Here is a 15,920-nt window from a genome sequence, read left to right as displayed (position 1 = left end):
TACAAAAAAAATCAAGCCATGAGGATTTTAACAGCCACCAATTTAATTTTTTTAATAATTCTGGACTATGGGACTGTGGAAAGAATAAACTATAAAGCTGATCTACAATGTAGAAACTTAAAATAATTTACTGCTTCCATAAATATTTCTAATTCCTCAACATCTTTAAGACATGAAAAGTGTAAGATGAGACCAGAACTAGCAAATGGCCTTCCTTATTTTTACAGAGACACTGAGGTAAGTGGAGCACTACTGCATGGCAGCAGTCTGACTCACTTTGAGGAACAGGAACAGTCCAACTGCAAAGGAAAGGCAGAAAAGTACACAGTTGAACTAATTTCTATTTTAAAATCCTTTAAAAGTTATGTTTTAGGAGTTTTACCTTTCATGCAACAGAAACATTGAGATTGTAGCAAAGTCTCAAAAATTTATTGTCATATAAAAACAGATTAAATCACAAATAATCGGGCTGAAGTCTTGCCAAATACAAAAAAAGGAAGTTTAAGAATAGAACACAATATACAAGACTAGAAGTAGTTAAATATTCCTGTACCCAAAGTAACACAGGGATAGTTGTTATTTACAAAATCTTGCCTAAACATTTTGAGATCATGTTGAGCTACAGTAGTAATTTCTCTACCTTTTTAGGAGATTAACATGCAGATCTGACAGCTGTAAACAATGAAAGGTATGTATACAAATATATGTACATTGAGGCATAGTGCTTTGTAAGGTCTTTGTTCCCTGTGGTCACAGTGAAGAGTTTTAGTCATTTAGACTTCGGAGGACTTGTTGCATCCTCTCTGTTCCCACTCCCACCTCAATTTATCACTTTAACTGCAAATTCAGAAACAAACTTATTTGAACAAAACAGTCTCCTGAGAAAACAGCAACTGTGACGTGGAAGTTGTGACAGCTGGTTGTTACAAAAAGGATTTCTTGCTATGTGATCCACAAATTAGAGACAAAGAGAGCAAGAAATCCCCACTGAATAGCTTGTGCATTTAATATTATGAATGCCCTTACTGGACAAGCACCAAACAAACCCACATTTCAGCTGTGGAGAGCAGTATAATGACAATATATATACATTATTTTAAATACTTATAAAATTTTAATATACAAATGACTCTGAATATACAATAATGTGGTAATTAAAAAATAACCTAACTATGGTGAGAATACCACCATTAGGCACAAAGTATTTCTGGTGTTGGCAATTTTAAGGGAAGTCCAAAGACAGACTATTTATCATTTGTCTGGGTATTTCAAGATGAATCCCTTCAAGATAATGCAAGAACCTATTAAAAAAAAAGTAGAAAAGATTGTTAAGGGAACAAAGTTATTTCCAAATATAAGGCAACACTTTTAATTATTTTGAGAGACAGATGTTCACCTTCCTAGAATTATTTGACAAAATATTTTATTAAAATCCTTAACTACCTTCTACACGGAAATGTAGCAAGATTTAGGAAAACCCAAACTTACCTTCTTTTAGTCTTCCCTTGCTCTTTAAGCTTCTCAGACCTGCAAATACTGCGGAGAGTGGGGAGGTATTCAACAGTACTGGCTTGCTTATTGCCCAGATTTGAAGGACTTCTGGAAAACACAGTTTTGATGATAGCCAGCCTCTTCTGTGCTTTTTTCTGAGTGCTAAAACAGAGAATGAAGATTTATTATTTCTTATTCAAGAATGTGCAGTGATGATTATATTTCTTTAGGATCAAAGCCACTGGTTTTAAACTCCATTACATTTATGTCCAGAACTACATTCCAATGGTCAGACATCTGCAGCTTCTAATCGTGTGCTGCTTACACAGCATCACAAAGCTGCACTTGGACAGAAACATGAGGACCAGCAGTTTGGCCAATGCTCTTGTATTAATCAGTAGTCTGATCTAGGGAGCTCTTCAGTCTAGATATGGATGTGAGGTTCACTACAACCACAACTGAAAGCATCTGTGGTCTACAAAAATAAAAAGCATTGTGTAACTGGTATTTGCCAGAATAACAGTGTCAGGTCCAGTGTATAACCCATGATATAAACCTGGACACAGGATGCATGGTCAGATCCATTCTGACATTGCTCCTCTGGGGACTGACCTACAGAAAAAAGGCTCTAAGCCATGTCCTTGTTCAGACCCCTGAATGGGCTTTAATGCCCAGTGTGCCAATTTTACCAATGATAACTTGTTTATGTTAAAACAATGTTTCATGCCCACACTTGGTAGTATTCTTTGGTCTTTTTTACAATTTATTCAAGGTTATTCTTTGTTACTTACTACAAAGAACTTACTTTGGATTTTGTTCCGTTTTCATCAAGCAACGCCTAGCAACACACTTAACATGGGTTCAATGTGAGCAGGCAGTGGGTGACAAATTTCCACACCTGACACTTGCAGAATCCCATCTTGTCTTGAAAAAGCCATTCCTTTAGGGTTCTGTTATTCTTTTGGGGGGGTGGTGTTTGTTCATTTTTAAAGTAACTAGACTAAGCCACCATTCCTTAACAACATTAAAATCAGGCTACTCAAGAAAAGTCACTTTTTGGAGATTGACAGAAAGTTAATTTAAGGTTATAAAAGCACAGTGAACAATATATTGCAGTTTTTGAGGCACATTGACAACAGTCATAGTGGTATGAATGATAGTACATCAAATCTGAAACACCTACACACTGTGAAATGTTCAACCTCACAAATAACTCCATTATACTCCAGAAATATTAGCAAAGTCTTACCCTGAATCAGCTGCCTGACTGAAGAATATGCAATTCCTTGTGTTTGAGACAGGCAGAGTAAGTCCCTTCAGCTGATCACTTTCAGGTGTTTTACTGGTACTTAAAAAGGATTCCAAGTTTTGTGAAATATTAACAGAACTTTTGGTGAAACTGAGTGCTTCAATAGCTGCCTTTATTTCACTACAGCTCTGGGAACTCCACCAATCAGTGTCTTCTATACTGAACTCATCAGAAAGACCATTTCTGATTTTGGCATTTGTCCAAAGAAATTCTTCACTTTCAGAAAACTCCAGTGGTTCCCTGGTTTTACTGTTTACACAGCAATCCAGGAAGGACATGTTCTCCACAAACTCAGTCAGTGAATTCAGACACTGAGAAACAACTGCAGACCTTTTTCCCTTTGCTGAGGTTTTAGTTTTAGCTTCATTTTGTTCTTTATGCACCAACAAGTCTGATTCCTTTTTATTTATTTTAGCACATGATTCAGGACTGTCTGATGGCAAAGTTATGAATTCAGATGAGTAGTTCAGCTCAGAATCAAATAAGTCACTATCATCCAATATCTCAAGCCTTTTCTGAGCCTTTGTCTTTTTAGACCTTTTTCCAGGGCTACACTTTCCAGAGCAAGAACTCTTAGTAGATCTGTCTTTTGAAGAAACCATAGTAGTCCTTTCAGGTATAGACTTTGAGGCTTCAGACTGGTTTGACAGAACTTGCACTGGTAAGGGAAGAATAAGTTCAAGATTACTATATACAAAATCCACATGTTTCATCTGGAATTCTGTGAGAAGCTGCACCAATTTATTCCATTCCTCCATGGTTGTGATTTTGTGCTGTAAAATAATAATCATGAAATCTTTATCAATATCTTAAAATACATTTTTAAAATAAAAATATTGTTACAGAAAAATCTCACACTCCTGGCTTTGTGCTTATGAGGTGAGGGACTGTTTTGCTTGCAGGAGACCACCCCAGTTCAGATTGTACTTAATAAGAACGGAATTCTGTAATTTCTACAGGAAACCTTTCCAGAGATTTGCTTCTAAGATGATGCTATTGCTGGTGATAGTTACACTCAATTGTCTGGCAATCATTCAAAGTACTACCAAGTCAACTACAAAAATACCTTAAGAAATGTAAACAAATCTTCTGAAGGCAACAGGATGTTCTTAAGGCCGAGCAACGTCTCTACACAGCCTGTATCACATTTTGGAAACTCCTGAAGATGTGCATCCCCAGCTTGAGAAAAATCCATCTTGGAATCATTAGACTTTGCATGATGAATGACATTATCTGCCTTCCGTGTCTCTTCTGCTCCTGCACAGAGATAACAGGCTTTACTTGAAAAGGAACAACTGCATCATGAAATTGATTTTCCACCTGTTTGCCTCAATTCCTGTCACAAAGCATGCTGCAACTGTCACCACTTGCTGTGGTGCTGGTGACATCACTGCTGTCAGTGTTACCAACCTGCTCTCCTGCTTCCCAAGTAACCTTTGAAGGAGGCTGTACCTCACTTGTCACTCCCTGTCACTCCCTCTAACCCCTAAACTCTTCCTGAATCCTTTGGGATCAAGTTCCTATCCCTGCCTGCTTGCCAGCTGTCCCCTTTTTATCTCTTTTTCAGCTCTGATTCTTCTAGGTGAATTGCCTACAACCCAGCTACGTGGATAAAGAATTGCAAACTCTGAGGAAAATTACTACTGGCTCCCTTGTTTGCCCAGTTTTGCTACTGAGAACATGAAAGGGAGATAGTAAGTAACATCATGACAGGCAATAAACCCCTCAATATTTAGTTCCTTATGCATTAATACAAAGCTTTGAAGTAGCTAAAAATTAGCAGAAGTGCCCCCCCCACCCAATATTTAGGAGTCTTACAAGAAGGTACCATTTATTCATAAGTGTCTAAGAATTCTTCAATTTAGTAAAATTCATATTTAGATGCATTTTTTTAAAGATTGAATTAAATCAACATACCATGAGGTGCCAAATGCTTCTCTTTCAAGAATCCACCTCCACTTCTAACCCAGAACTGTAAGTACAGAACACTTTGTCTGATATCACAGTTATTTGTGGTCAGGAGAGCAGCCAAATCTTTCACATCTGTCCGTAGGTTCTCAGCCAGGCACAGAGCTTGGAGGTAGCTCACAGAGTTTATCTAAGCAAGAGTTACACACAGGCCACTGAAATAACTCCTGCCAGTCACACTGCAGGAAGTCATCCAAAAGCAAATTATTCTATTTATGTTTGCAATACATTTTGCCTTTTAATAGAGAAGATTAGTTTATTAAAGTAGATTACAGTTAGATTAAACCTGTAAGGAAAAGCAAACTACCCAATATCTGTAGCCTATGTCAGAGAATTAAGCTCAATTTAGAAATTCAGCTGATTGAAAACAAACACACAAACATATTCTGTTCATGGTCCTAATGCTGCCTACACCTTGTTTCTCATCAGCAGTGATCAGCTTTTACTGAACTATATTAAAGGGTTTTCTTGCATTCTTTCTTTTAACTCTGCAATTACCTGGAAGTCCAACATTTTAGTTTCCCATGAAGAAATTACACCTTCTCAATCATTAAGTCCATCTGATTCTCATTTATTTAGGTTTTTCACCTAATACACAGCTGGAAATAAGATTATTTGCTACATTGAATACTAGTGTTTACATTAAAGGAATAACCCATAATATTTGTAAAATAACTCCTATACTTCTTAATGAATGAACCAGTACTGGCGTAACCAACCTTCAGATCAGACTACCAGATATTTATCTAACAACAATTCTAAAAAGTAAATAAAGTGGTTAAGACATATTTTTATTGTAATTCTCATTACTACTATATTGTTTGGAAAATAAATCTTCCATGCTAGTAAAACAGTTTGTACATGCAAAGATAAATATGTCCTACACATCTTTACATAAACCCCAAAGACATGTCTGTCTCTAATCAAATATGCTACATCAGAAATATATAAACCTACCCCAACATTTAAATTTCTAACTGAAATCAGCTGACAATTACTTGCTTAGGATGTACCTGCATTTCCAGACACAGACTTACCAGGGAAGGGGTTTTAAAGTTGATCTCTTCAAAATAGCCATCAAACATTAAGCTGAATGTTGGATCTATAGAGAAATCAGTGAACTGTCATGACATTATGTTCAAACCTAGTTATTCTCTTTATCCATTAGAGCAGCCAGTACCTTTATTCAAACACTCAAATACTTGCTTTACAGTCTCCACTAATTTAATTTTGCATTTATGAGCAGTATTCAACCATCACCATTTACAGCCTCTAAATAAAAGTGGCTCTTCTGTCTGTAAAGCCTAGTTACTGTTACAAACACTACTCACCATTGCTGGTAAGAATTACAGGTCTCTTTGCAGTTGCCATAAATGTCTTTATTGCATTTAGAAATCCTACATCTTCATCAAATATTATATCCACCTACAGAAAACAAACAGTATCAATAGCTTGAGCAGCAGTTACAAGCTGTGAACCAAGCCACAGTACATTTCATGTGAACTTTACCTCTTCAAAAAGAATGAGAGATGTTGCACTTTTCCTGTTGTATTCTCTTCCTTCTTCTTTGTTTATTGACTTAATTTGAGCATTTTTCTTTACTTCCAGTGAATTCTGAATATTTCCTGTAGATGGATCAATAATTGGGCAGGAAGGAGAAAGCATTTAATGCTTTCCAGGTACTGACTTCAAAAATCTCACATGTATCAAATGCTTAAGAGAATCTGTCCTTTTCTCCACATACACGGTGTACCATTTCCATCTCCAAATGTCATTCATTATTAAAAAGAAATACCTACCTCCATTTTTTTCTTCACATGCTGCTTCTCCATCAATAACTTTACATTTGGCAGAAATTTTGAAGTAGCTTGCAAGTGTTTTAGAGGGCAAGCTTTGTTTTAATCCTGCTCCTTTTGGTGACAGTGGAGGTTTTCTTGGAGAAATAACTTTCTTTGGAGAATACACTTTTTCTGCAAGGTATGTTTTATATTAAACTTCATCTGGAGATATAATGTCAAACTGATATTTCCCAGAGAAATTGAAAGTAAAACCCATTATTTATCTATGGTAAATGACAGGTTTACTGTGCTGATTTTTGCTTGTTTTCCTTTTCTCTTGTTATAGGAAAAGCTTTCTGTTCAACTTTCTACTCAAACGCTACAGCACTTGCTCCACCACTGCAGAAATAACATAATCAAGAGTCAGTATTTTAATAAAGTCATTATTTAATTTGGTCTGTAGTTGTATTAACCTACAGACCAGTTTTTACTATTTTGGCCAGGTAAGCTCTAAATCTGCTATCTTTTTAAAAACAACTGGTATCTAAAATTTGTTTTGGGAATTCAGTCTTTAACAACCTCCTCCCTTCCATAAAACCCACCCCAAAATTCAGACCAAACAAAGAACCCCAGATAAGAACCACAGCACTTACTTGGTGACTTGGCAGTGCTACAACTATTAAAAAAGCAAGGCTTGTGTGCATTCACACCTTTTTTGTCCACTTGATGAGACTGAGTAGCTTCTTTCAGCTGGGACAGAATCTGCCTCCCACTACGCTGGCAAGAGGCATTGACTTCAAATATCTGCAATGGTATTTAATTTACAAAAAAAAAAAAAAGGAAAATTAAATTGTAGACATCTTGTGTTACAAATGCTTTTGTATCATTAATTATAAATAACAAAAATGCACTGAGGAAAGAAAGAACTCCACAAACCTTAAACCCAAGCTCCTGAGCACAAGCATACACTGCAGCAGTTTTCCCCACTCCTGGTGGGCCAGTTATCAGAACTGTATTGCAAAGGGTTGTCTCTTCCTCAATATCAGATTTACTGTCTTTAAAGTCAAGGCTGCTTAAAGAATCTGTATAATTATCAAAAAGAAAAGAAAGGATTACTGCTATTTTTGGCCAACTTTTATCAAAAGAGAAGCTATATTAATCCTATCAGTACCTTCTTGCTCTTTGTCCTCCTTTTCCCTTTTCTGATTTCGTTTTTCTTCCAAATCAGCTCTCTTTTTCCATTCTTGTAACCAACTATAAAAGGAAGGAAAAAAACAAGAATAAAAATTGCTGGTGAATTAAGTGAACCAAGATGCAGCAGAATGTAAACCTATTTGTTACCACTTGTTACCCCACAGAAACCTATGAAGTCCTTTCAGATAAAAGAAAAAAAATGCTCAAGATTTGATTTGTAGAAAAGGTTTCCTTTTTCATTCTCCATTCTGTTAGTTGGTATAAAACAAGCCATTGGGTGAACTACTTTTTCACTCATAATTTAGTGCCATTTTGTCAGATGGACCTTTAAATTCTGTGTAAGAGCCACACCAGTAACTTAAGCCCACACAGAAAATGTAACTGAAAAATGATGTTAGGTGGACTTCAGTGCTAAATTCCTGTCAAAAGCAGACAGTACAGCAAGGTCAGGATCAGGATGCTTGTAGGGAAGTGCAGACAAGTACTGCTCTCTCAGTACTTGAGTATTATCAAGTAACATGAGGTTTTGAGTTATTTTAGGAATGGATCCATGTTCCAACTTCTGACCTGTGTAACCTTTCAATTTCTTTCTTGTTCCCTACAAGTTCACTGGAATCTTGGGGTTGATATTTTTCTGTCCAGAGCATGTCTTCTTTTTCCACACCTACAGAAAAAAATATTGTCCATTTTTAAACAATTCTCCATGCAATAGAATTGATCAAATATAGCAGAATATTAGGACTAGATATGATTTTTGCTCAGTGGAAAGCTGACATACATCACACATACACTTCCTTAATGCAAAGATTACAATGAGACAGGAAATGCAGTTACCTGAGAGAGCACTTAGATCTGATAAACACCCAGTGTCTTCTGTCACACTATCTGCTTTCTGGGTTGTTTTTCTTCCCAAGTGTGTGGCTTGTCCTGTCTCTGCCTGTTTTTCTCCAGATATGGGAGGAATAAGGCTCCTGCAAACTCCTGATTTCATTTCAATCTCTGTACCTTCAAGTGGTTTTCTTCTTTTTGATTTGCGGTCTTCTGTTTCTTTCCTTTTCCTCTTAGTTTCCTTCCAATTGTCAGGATGTTTCTCAATTACATCAAGATTTGCAGTGCCATCTCTGCTTTCTAAGGAAAAAAAAGTGCATCCATTTAAAATTCAGGCTATATTCAGGCTACTACTGCACATTTGCTTAAGCCATATTTGAAGAATTTGGTCAAAATAACCTAAAATGTGCGGATTAATTTATTTTGAACAACAGCATTCCTTCAATAATGTATTTTTAAAAATTCCCAGTTGTTTTTTAATGCTAGAGAGAGCGAGGGTGGTTTTCTCTCAACATGGATTCCTAACCTTGTGTGCTGTTTTCCAATGCCAACTGTTCTGTTTGCTTTTTCAGGAACCTGGAGTAGTATTTTCTTACTGGAAACTGAGAATTAGAAGCCACAATCTCATCTAGCAAATCCTTCTTGAATGCATCACGAAATGCTGGTCGGTGGCCTGAAGGCTGGAATACACAGAACTACTCAAAAACTTTACACAGAATGCTTTGCATAATTAAAACTGGTAGTATCTTCTTAAATTCAGAGATTAACAGAAATTGTTAAGAACTGTCAAATGGTAAAATGCAAAAATGTGTAACTAACACACAGGGAAATTTAAAAAAATAAATTACAGGACTTAAACAAATGCAGGCAATGAGATTTATTAAAAACATAATTCCAAACAAATATAAAAACAATTTGAATTTTAAACTACTAACCACAGGTGCAGAAGATTTTCCAGTTTGTTTTGAATTCACTGTGGAAAATTCACCAAGTGAGAGAGTGATTTTTGTGATGTTGGTGACTTCAGTACTCAGGTCCCTTAGCTTAGTTAATAAAGGACATGATGGTGATTTCAATTTCCACATTGGAGAACCTACAAAAGAACCCCCACCAAAACCAAGCCAAGAGTTAATTTCTATCCTGGAAAAGAAACAGGGTGATCTTCTCTCTTTTGTGAAGTCTTTTGCTTTGTCAGAGGGAAATGGTTTCTGCCCAAATTAGCCCAACACAATCTTTATTTTCTAAACTGGAACTTAACAGACCAACTTTTTTGACTAAATATTAAGAATTTTTCATCCTTACCCACGCATATACAGACTACTTTAGCATCAATTTAATTTGTAAATTGTGTTCAGAAACATCTCACTGGAAACTTCGAAGTTTTGTTCTCTTACTCAGACACAAAACAAGAGGAAACTCCCACCTATTCCAGTCTTCAGCTGTTCAAATTTTTCTTTTCTGCACAAATTCCTCAGAAATTATTATGCACATTTACACAAAACCCAAAAACTTAACAAAAGCTTACAATCATCCTTCTGCTGTACATGGACAACAGTCTTAAAACAGGAACTTGCAAGAGAGTATGCTTCCATTGCTGCTGCCTTCTTTGCAATTTGCCTTTTCAGTGACTCTGGCAATCCACTCATCAAGAATTCACGTTTTGCTCTGAACGGATCATCATCCTGAGAATTTTCAGATGCATCTTGGCTTTAATGAAAACAGAAAAGAAAGGAAAAAAAAATAGAATTATAGAACTTCCATCTATGCAAAGCTGAATTTTATCACATTCTCTTCCAAATGAGTTAAAAATAATTTGTCAGAACTGCTAAAAATTAATTCTAATATAGTTAGTTTGAAATTAATTCTGTGTTAAAAAAAATTTAATCTAAAAAAAAAAAATCTTTGGTTTTGTATTTTATATGTAATTTGGGATTTCTTTTTCATCAGTCATCAGCTAGGTTTCCAGACATCTGAAATGGTTGAGGAACTCTCCAAGACACCCCTAAAATTTTGCAAGCAGATTAAAATATTAATCAGCATAAAAGTCATTAATATTTATAGCACATTTCAGTAAGTGTATTTAAATCTGTAAAATGAGAGAATGTTAAAATAACCTTGAAATGTATTTGGATTTTTAAGCAACTGCACTCTTGACCACTGACCTGCTTTCATCAAAGATCACAACTGGTTCACCTGCAGAGTTTTGAGCATTTGTGCCTAGGCAGGAAGGTGGACATCCCAGTTTCCCTTTAGAAAGGTAAAGAAACATTATTAGAGTAGCACTGATACAAGATTTTGACCTTGCTTCTGTGTTCACTACCTGTATGTTCCACAAAACATCAGTAGGGAATCTCGTTTTCTTAAGGGAAAGTTGAGTATTTTAACAAAATTCATTATAGCTTTATTTCTAATTATTTCCTCAGTATAGATGCTATTTTCTAACATTAGGGGAAAAAAGGAGATGCAACAAAACATGGTATATGGCTGACAATTTTTCGAATTTTTCAGTTTTCCCCGAATGAAGAAAAAGCAAAACAACACATGTAAATAACCTCTGCACTATTAATTCATATAAAAAGGGAAGGCATATATTAGAATATTATATAAGATAAATCAGAGGAAAATATTAACGTACTGCAAAGGCAGCTTTATGAAATAAAATTACAATAATATAAAATGTCTTTATAACAAAAAACCCCCACATTCAGTAAAACCCAATTACCATTGGAGTTCTTTGCAACCTTCAAGGTTTTAGACTTCTTCCCCAAAACATCATTTAAGCTCCGAAGTTTCTTTTCCTTCACACTCTGCTCCGTAGTAGTGACATCATCCAAGCTTGGACCTAGAATTATTACTGACTCCTAGAGAGAAAACAAATCAAATAAGAAAGGAAAGCCAACTTTTCCTCCTTTATTAGCAATGCATTGCAGATATCTACCTTAGCTTGCAAACACTTCTCGTAAAGAATCAAGTAGAAATCATTTGTATTGCTTATATCAATCAGAAATAATATAAAAATATTTCCCCCCAAAGCACAGCCTTACATCACTTTCTTCTAATTTCTTCTTCTCAGCAAGAACTCGCTGTCGAGACGAGCGCCTCACAGGAGCTGCTGAGTCTTCATTCACTTTTGACCTGGTCTGCTGTATAGCCTTTGCTTTTTCAATCAGCTGCTTTGCTTTGGATATGTTTTTAGAAGTGCAGTGTATCTGTTAAAAACGAACAAAAACAAAGAAATAGCAATTGATAGTACTCTCTTCACTAAGTACTTTGTATATATTTTTTTACTTTCATAAAAGTATGTAACTGTTGATAAAGTTCATTGGTATCAAAAAGAAAATGCAAATAATTGAAAGGACAAGCAAACCAAGATGATACCAACAGTTTTCAAAAGGGACTGAGAGCCCTGCAAGGAGATCCCCAATTTTTTCATGGAAAAAAGAAAATATGGGCAGTGACATTCTTAAGCCTCAGCTGTTCTGCTGTGCCCAAACACTATCACAAATCACTGGATCATTTAGGTTGGAAAAGACCTCTGAGACCATCAAGTCCAACCTCTGGCCAATCACCATTTTGTCAAATAAACCATGGCAGTAAGTACCATGGCCAGTCATTTCTATACCCCATCCTGAGAACCTGCAGCACAGGAACATGCTATTTTATGAGATTTTTTTCTGTTATGAAAGGTGGATTTTTACTAATAAAACATGTTTTAAGATCTAAGGTACAAGAAAATATTTCAAATTTCATCATAAATCAGAGTATATTCCCTTTCCATAGGGCAGCTGGGAATTGTCATACTGTATTACACTAGATTATTACACAATATTGTATAACCACAGTTATACCCATATAGGAAATGACAAAATACTGACACCAATTGTTACATAAATTACCTTTGTGTTTCTGGAGTGAGACTCTTCATTTTTCATTGCTTCAGCTCTATTTGATTTTGTGGCTGCTTTGACACGTGTAAACCTCATTCTAATTAGGGAAAAAAGTATTGGTGGAAATTATTATTGGTTAATAAAGGGAAAGGTTCCTCTCAATCTCATTTTCAAAAGCTTTTAAAAATACAGTGCTGTAAACAGAGGAAATTCCCCAAGTGGTAGTTGAGTTTTTTGTTTGTTTTTTTGTTTTTTGATGTCTTTAGTACAAACACACTTACAGTCAGCTTTGGTTCCTCCCTATTTTTACACGCCAAGATCAGTATCCATGCAACTCTGGTATTACAATCCATTTATAATTAGGTCTTATTTTCAAAATACTTGCATACAAATAATGGGCAAAAAGGCAGAATATACTCTGAAAGGTTTACCTTATTGGGCTGTTTCCATCAGAGGGCACAGTGATCACCTCAGCTCTGTACACGTTGCTTTTCTTGCAGGATTGTCTGTGTGCTTTTGGGGTGGAAGTCTCTAATGGGCAGGAGCTTAATTCATCTGAAGAACAGGCACTTCTAGCCCTGGGCTTTTTAGGAGTAACATTTGTTGATGTTTTGGTTTTCTGCTGCCTTAAACTCCTCCTTAACTCACTCACTTCTGGACTTGATGAAATTATTACATCTACGGCGTTTTCTGCAAAAACAACACTAGCACCTGAATCCTCTTCTCCAGTATAATTGCTGGTGTTTGAGACATCCATTTCCTTAGTTTCTGAAGCCTTTCTTCTGTTTCCTTTTTTCTGAATCTTCCTAGATCTTCTGGGTTTAATTCCATTGCTTTTAGGTTTGGAATGTGTGTATTTGTCTACATAATCTTCTGGTATCCTGCCTTCTAATCCTTTATTTGAAGGAATAACATTTTCAGATCCTTCTTTTTCTTTTGAAGACTTCGCAGCAGCTTGCTTTTGTTTTCCAGGTGCCTTTTTAACTCCACCTTTTGTTACATCTCCTGTTGGCTGTCTAAAAGCTTTCATAAACTGATGCTTTTCTTCCAGAGTACATTTTGGCCTCAGAGAATCCAACGCTGCAGTCTCCAAAACAGCCAGCTCCAATTCTTCTTCCTCAATAACGACATTGGATTTTCTTTTCTGAGTCACCTGTTCGGTTTGCTCACTGTCCAAGAGGGCTGGGCTGCTTTCTTTTTCCCCTACATGTCCTTTCTGCTTCAAAAAAATGGAAGCTATTTTCCTAGAGCCCTTCTGGTCCTTATGTGAGGGAGGTAATTTGGGGGGAATGGAATGGACTTGTGCAAGGACAGTCACTGTTCTGAGTGGCAGCTGTTGGGATTCCTCACACTTTTCTGGGTCACTAATGCTATCACTTTTATCCATTTCATTCGCTGTACCAGAAGTGTCCATTGCTGACTTTGTGTCTTCTTCATCATTACTTCCTCCCTGACTTCTCAAGAAGTCCTCAAATGACACTGTTATTATACAATTATTTACCTGGGATGTCCCATCATCCATATGAACCTCAAAACTGGAATCACCAATAGCAGCATTACACTCTGCTACTGTATTTGTCTTCCTTTCAGTCTCCTTTTTATATGTTCCATTCACCTGGTTTTCTGATGAAGAGCTTTCAGACAAATCAATATTTACTTTGTGCTTCCTTTCCCTTGATCTTCTTATGCTATTTTTTGATCCATTTGTTTCACAGCCAAAGTTTTTTGCATTTTTTCTGGAGGGGACAACGTTCGGGAAGTTCTCTCTTTGATCATCTTTACCTTCTGCTAATTCTCTGGCACGTTTTTTGTCCACTAGAGTACAAGAAGCAGTAAAGTCATTACTGTCTTGTTGCAGTCCTGTAGCCACTCTGCTGTCATCACTACTAATTTCAATTTCAAGATCATGCTCAGATTCTTTCCTTTCTTTTGGCATATTATTTAAATTTACTTTCTTCTTTTTTCTCTTCTGCTTTAAGGATGACATGAAAGATGATTTACACTCTTTGTCATCAGCATTCAACAGTGTTTTATTTTCTCCAGCTTCTACTGGGAATGCAGCATTCTCAGTTGCAGATGTCTTTTTAAAATAATCCAAGATATTGTTGGATTTTGGTGATGACAATGCTTTATCCACTGGTTTGGCTAATGGTGAAAAATATCTTGTGATTGTTTTTACAGAAGCATCTTCCTCTCGCCGCTTCTTGCATGGCTGTAAAAGATACAACATGAATCTTAGTTTTGAAAAAACTTAAGATGACTTATATAGAACTTTTTCAGAAGACAAAAATTCATGCTGATATGCTCAGACCGTGCATGCATCAACTATTCCTCTGTGTTTTCAAAGGCCATCTAAGCTTAAAATAAAGATTCTGCTGTTTCAGATAAATAAAAATCATGCTCTGAAACCTTGAGATGGTCAAAACTGAAAGGGACCACAAGGTCTTCAGAACACCTCCGCAGAGATTTCACAATACTCTAAGTCTGCAAATCTAGTTCAATCCAGATGATTGACCTTTTGGCGTTCCCCGGAGCGTTTTCTTGAGCATTTAAGAGGAAATTCCCACTTCACTTAGAAAGGTCTAATCCTACGTAAACATCTGACATATCTTAGGAAGACACTGCACCTTTAAGAGTACTTAAAAAAACAAGTGAACACAAGAGAATTCTTATCTCGTATAATGATTCAAACCAAAAGAAAGCATTTACTTCGACAGCTCCAAGAAAGACTTCGGCTCACAAAGACTTTCATGACTCCTGGTTTACCAGAAACTGAACTCCTCTGAAATCACACCCTCTGAAGAAGAAAACGTCTCTTCCCAAAGCGCCTCGAGTGCGTTTAATGACAGCCCGGCCCGCGGGGCTGCGCCGACCGCCAGCAGCGCCGGGGAGCACGGGCCGGGGGCAGGCGGCCCCTCACAGCTCCCGGGCACACCGGACGGGCCTGAACGCGGCAGGGCTGAACGCCAAAGGGGGGGAACGCCAAAGGGGGGGAACGCCAAAGGGGGGGAACGCCAAAGGGGGGGAACGCCAAAGGGAGGGCCCCCCACCAGCCGCGCCCCCTCTCCGCCCTCACAGCGCGACCCCGGCCCGCGTCCTCACCTGAACGCCGCCGTCGTTCCCGGGAAGGAGGGGAGAGGCGGCCGCCGCGGCCACGGCGACCCTACCCACCATGCCCCGGCTGCTGCGGGCGCGGAGCCCTCCCGGCTGGCTCGGGGCGGGGGGAGCGCGGAGCCCTCGGCCCCGGGCGGTGCCTCAGGGGCGAGGGGCGCGCGCCGCCGCCATGGCCCCGATGGCGCCGCCTGACGGGCGCGCGCGCCGGGCGGGCGGTAAAAGCGCGCGCGGGACCAGATTCGGATCCTCCGCGCGGAAGGCGGGGGGCGGGGCCTCGGGCTGCTCCCACGTGACCCGCGCGCGCTGCCCAACGGCCGCCTGTTGTCCCGGTCACGTGACACGAGCGGACAG

General features: G+C 37.9%; 1 protein-coding gene across 1 annotated transcript; it reads right to left on the bottom strand.

Annotated features, from left to right (window-relative positions):
* Positions 1-413: 413 nt before the first annotated feature.
* Positions 414-15,629, bottom strand: ATAD5 (ATPase family AAA domain containing 5). The gene is made up of 23 exons (XM_062506266.1): positions 15,558-15,629; positions 12,887-14,667; positions 12,465-12,552; positions 11,613-11,777; positions 11,291-11,429; positions 10,731-10,815; positions 10,094-10,275; positions 9,504-9,661; positions 9,095-9,248; positions 8,575-8,868; positions 8,308-8,404; positions 7,718-7,800; positions 7,483-7,628; positions 7,200-7,350; positions 6,568-6,738; positions 6,278-6,393; positions 6,100-6,193; positions 5,806-5,870; positions 4,718-4,898; positions 3,867-4,057; positions 2,741-3,573; positions 1,489-1,653; positions 414-1,301 (listed from the first exon to the last, which is right to left on the bottom strand). The coding sequence occupies exons 1-23, from the start codon at positions 15,627-15,629 to the stop codon at positions 1,223-1,225; spliced, it is 5,490 nt and encodes a 1,829-aa protein (XP_062362250.1). The 3' UTR covers positions 414-1,222.
* Between the last annotated feature and the right edge of the window lie 291 nt (positions 15,630-15,920).

Source organism: Cinclus cinclus, chromosome 20 (genome assembly GCF_963662255.1).
Source record: "Cinclus cinclus chromosome 20, bCinCin1.1, whole genome shotgun sequence".
Classification (NCBI taxonomy): Eukaryota; Metazoa; Chordata; class Aves; order Passeriformes; family Cinclidae; genus Cinclus; species Cinclus cinclus.
Note: the sequence above shows the minus strand (reverse complement) of the source record. Positions and strands in the feature narration are given on the sequence as shown.

Bases quoted from the DNA above. Each gene is read 5' to 3' on its own strand.
- ATAD5 (XM_062506266.1), bottom strand. From the start codon at position 15,629: ATGGTGGGTAGGGTCGCCGTGGCCGCGGCGGCCGCCTCTCCCCTCCTT. The intron at 10,276-10,730 runs GTCAGTGGTCAA...TTTTCATTAAAG, and splicing joins GTGATCTTTGATGAAAGCAG to CCAAGATGCATCTGAAAATT. The intron at 6,394-6,567 runs GTAGGTATTTCT...ATCCATCTACAG, and splicing joins ATGTGAAGAAAAAAATGGAG to GAAATATTCAGAATTCACTG.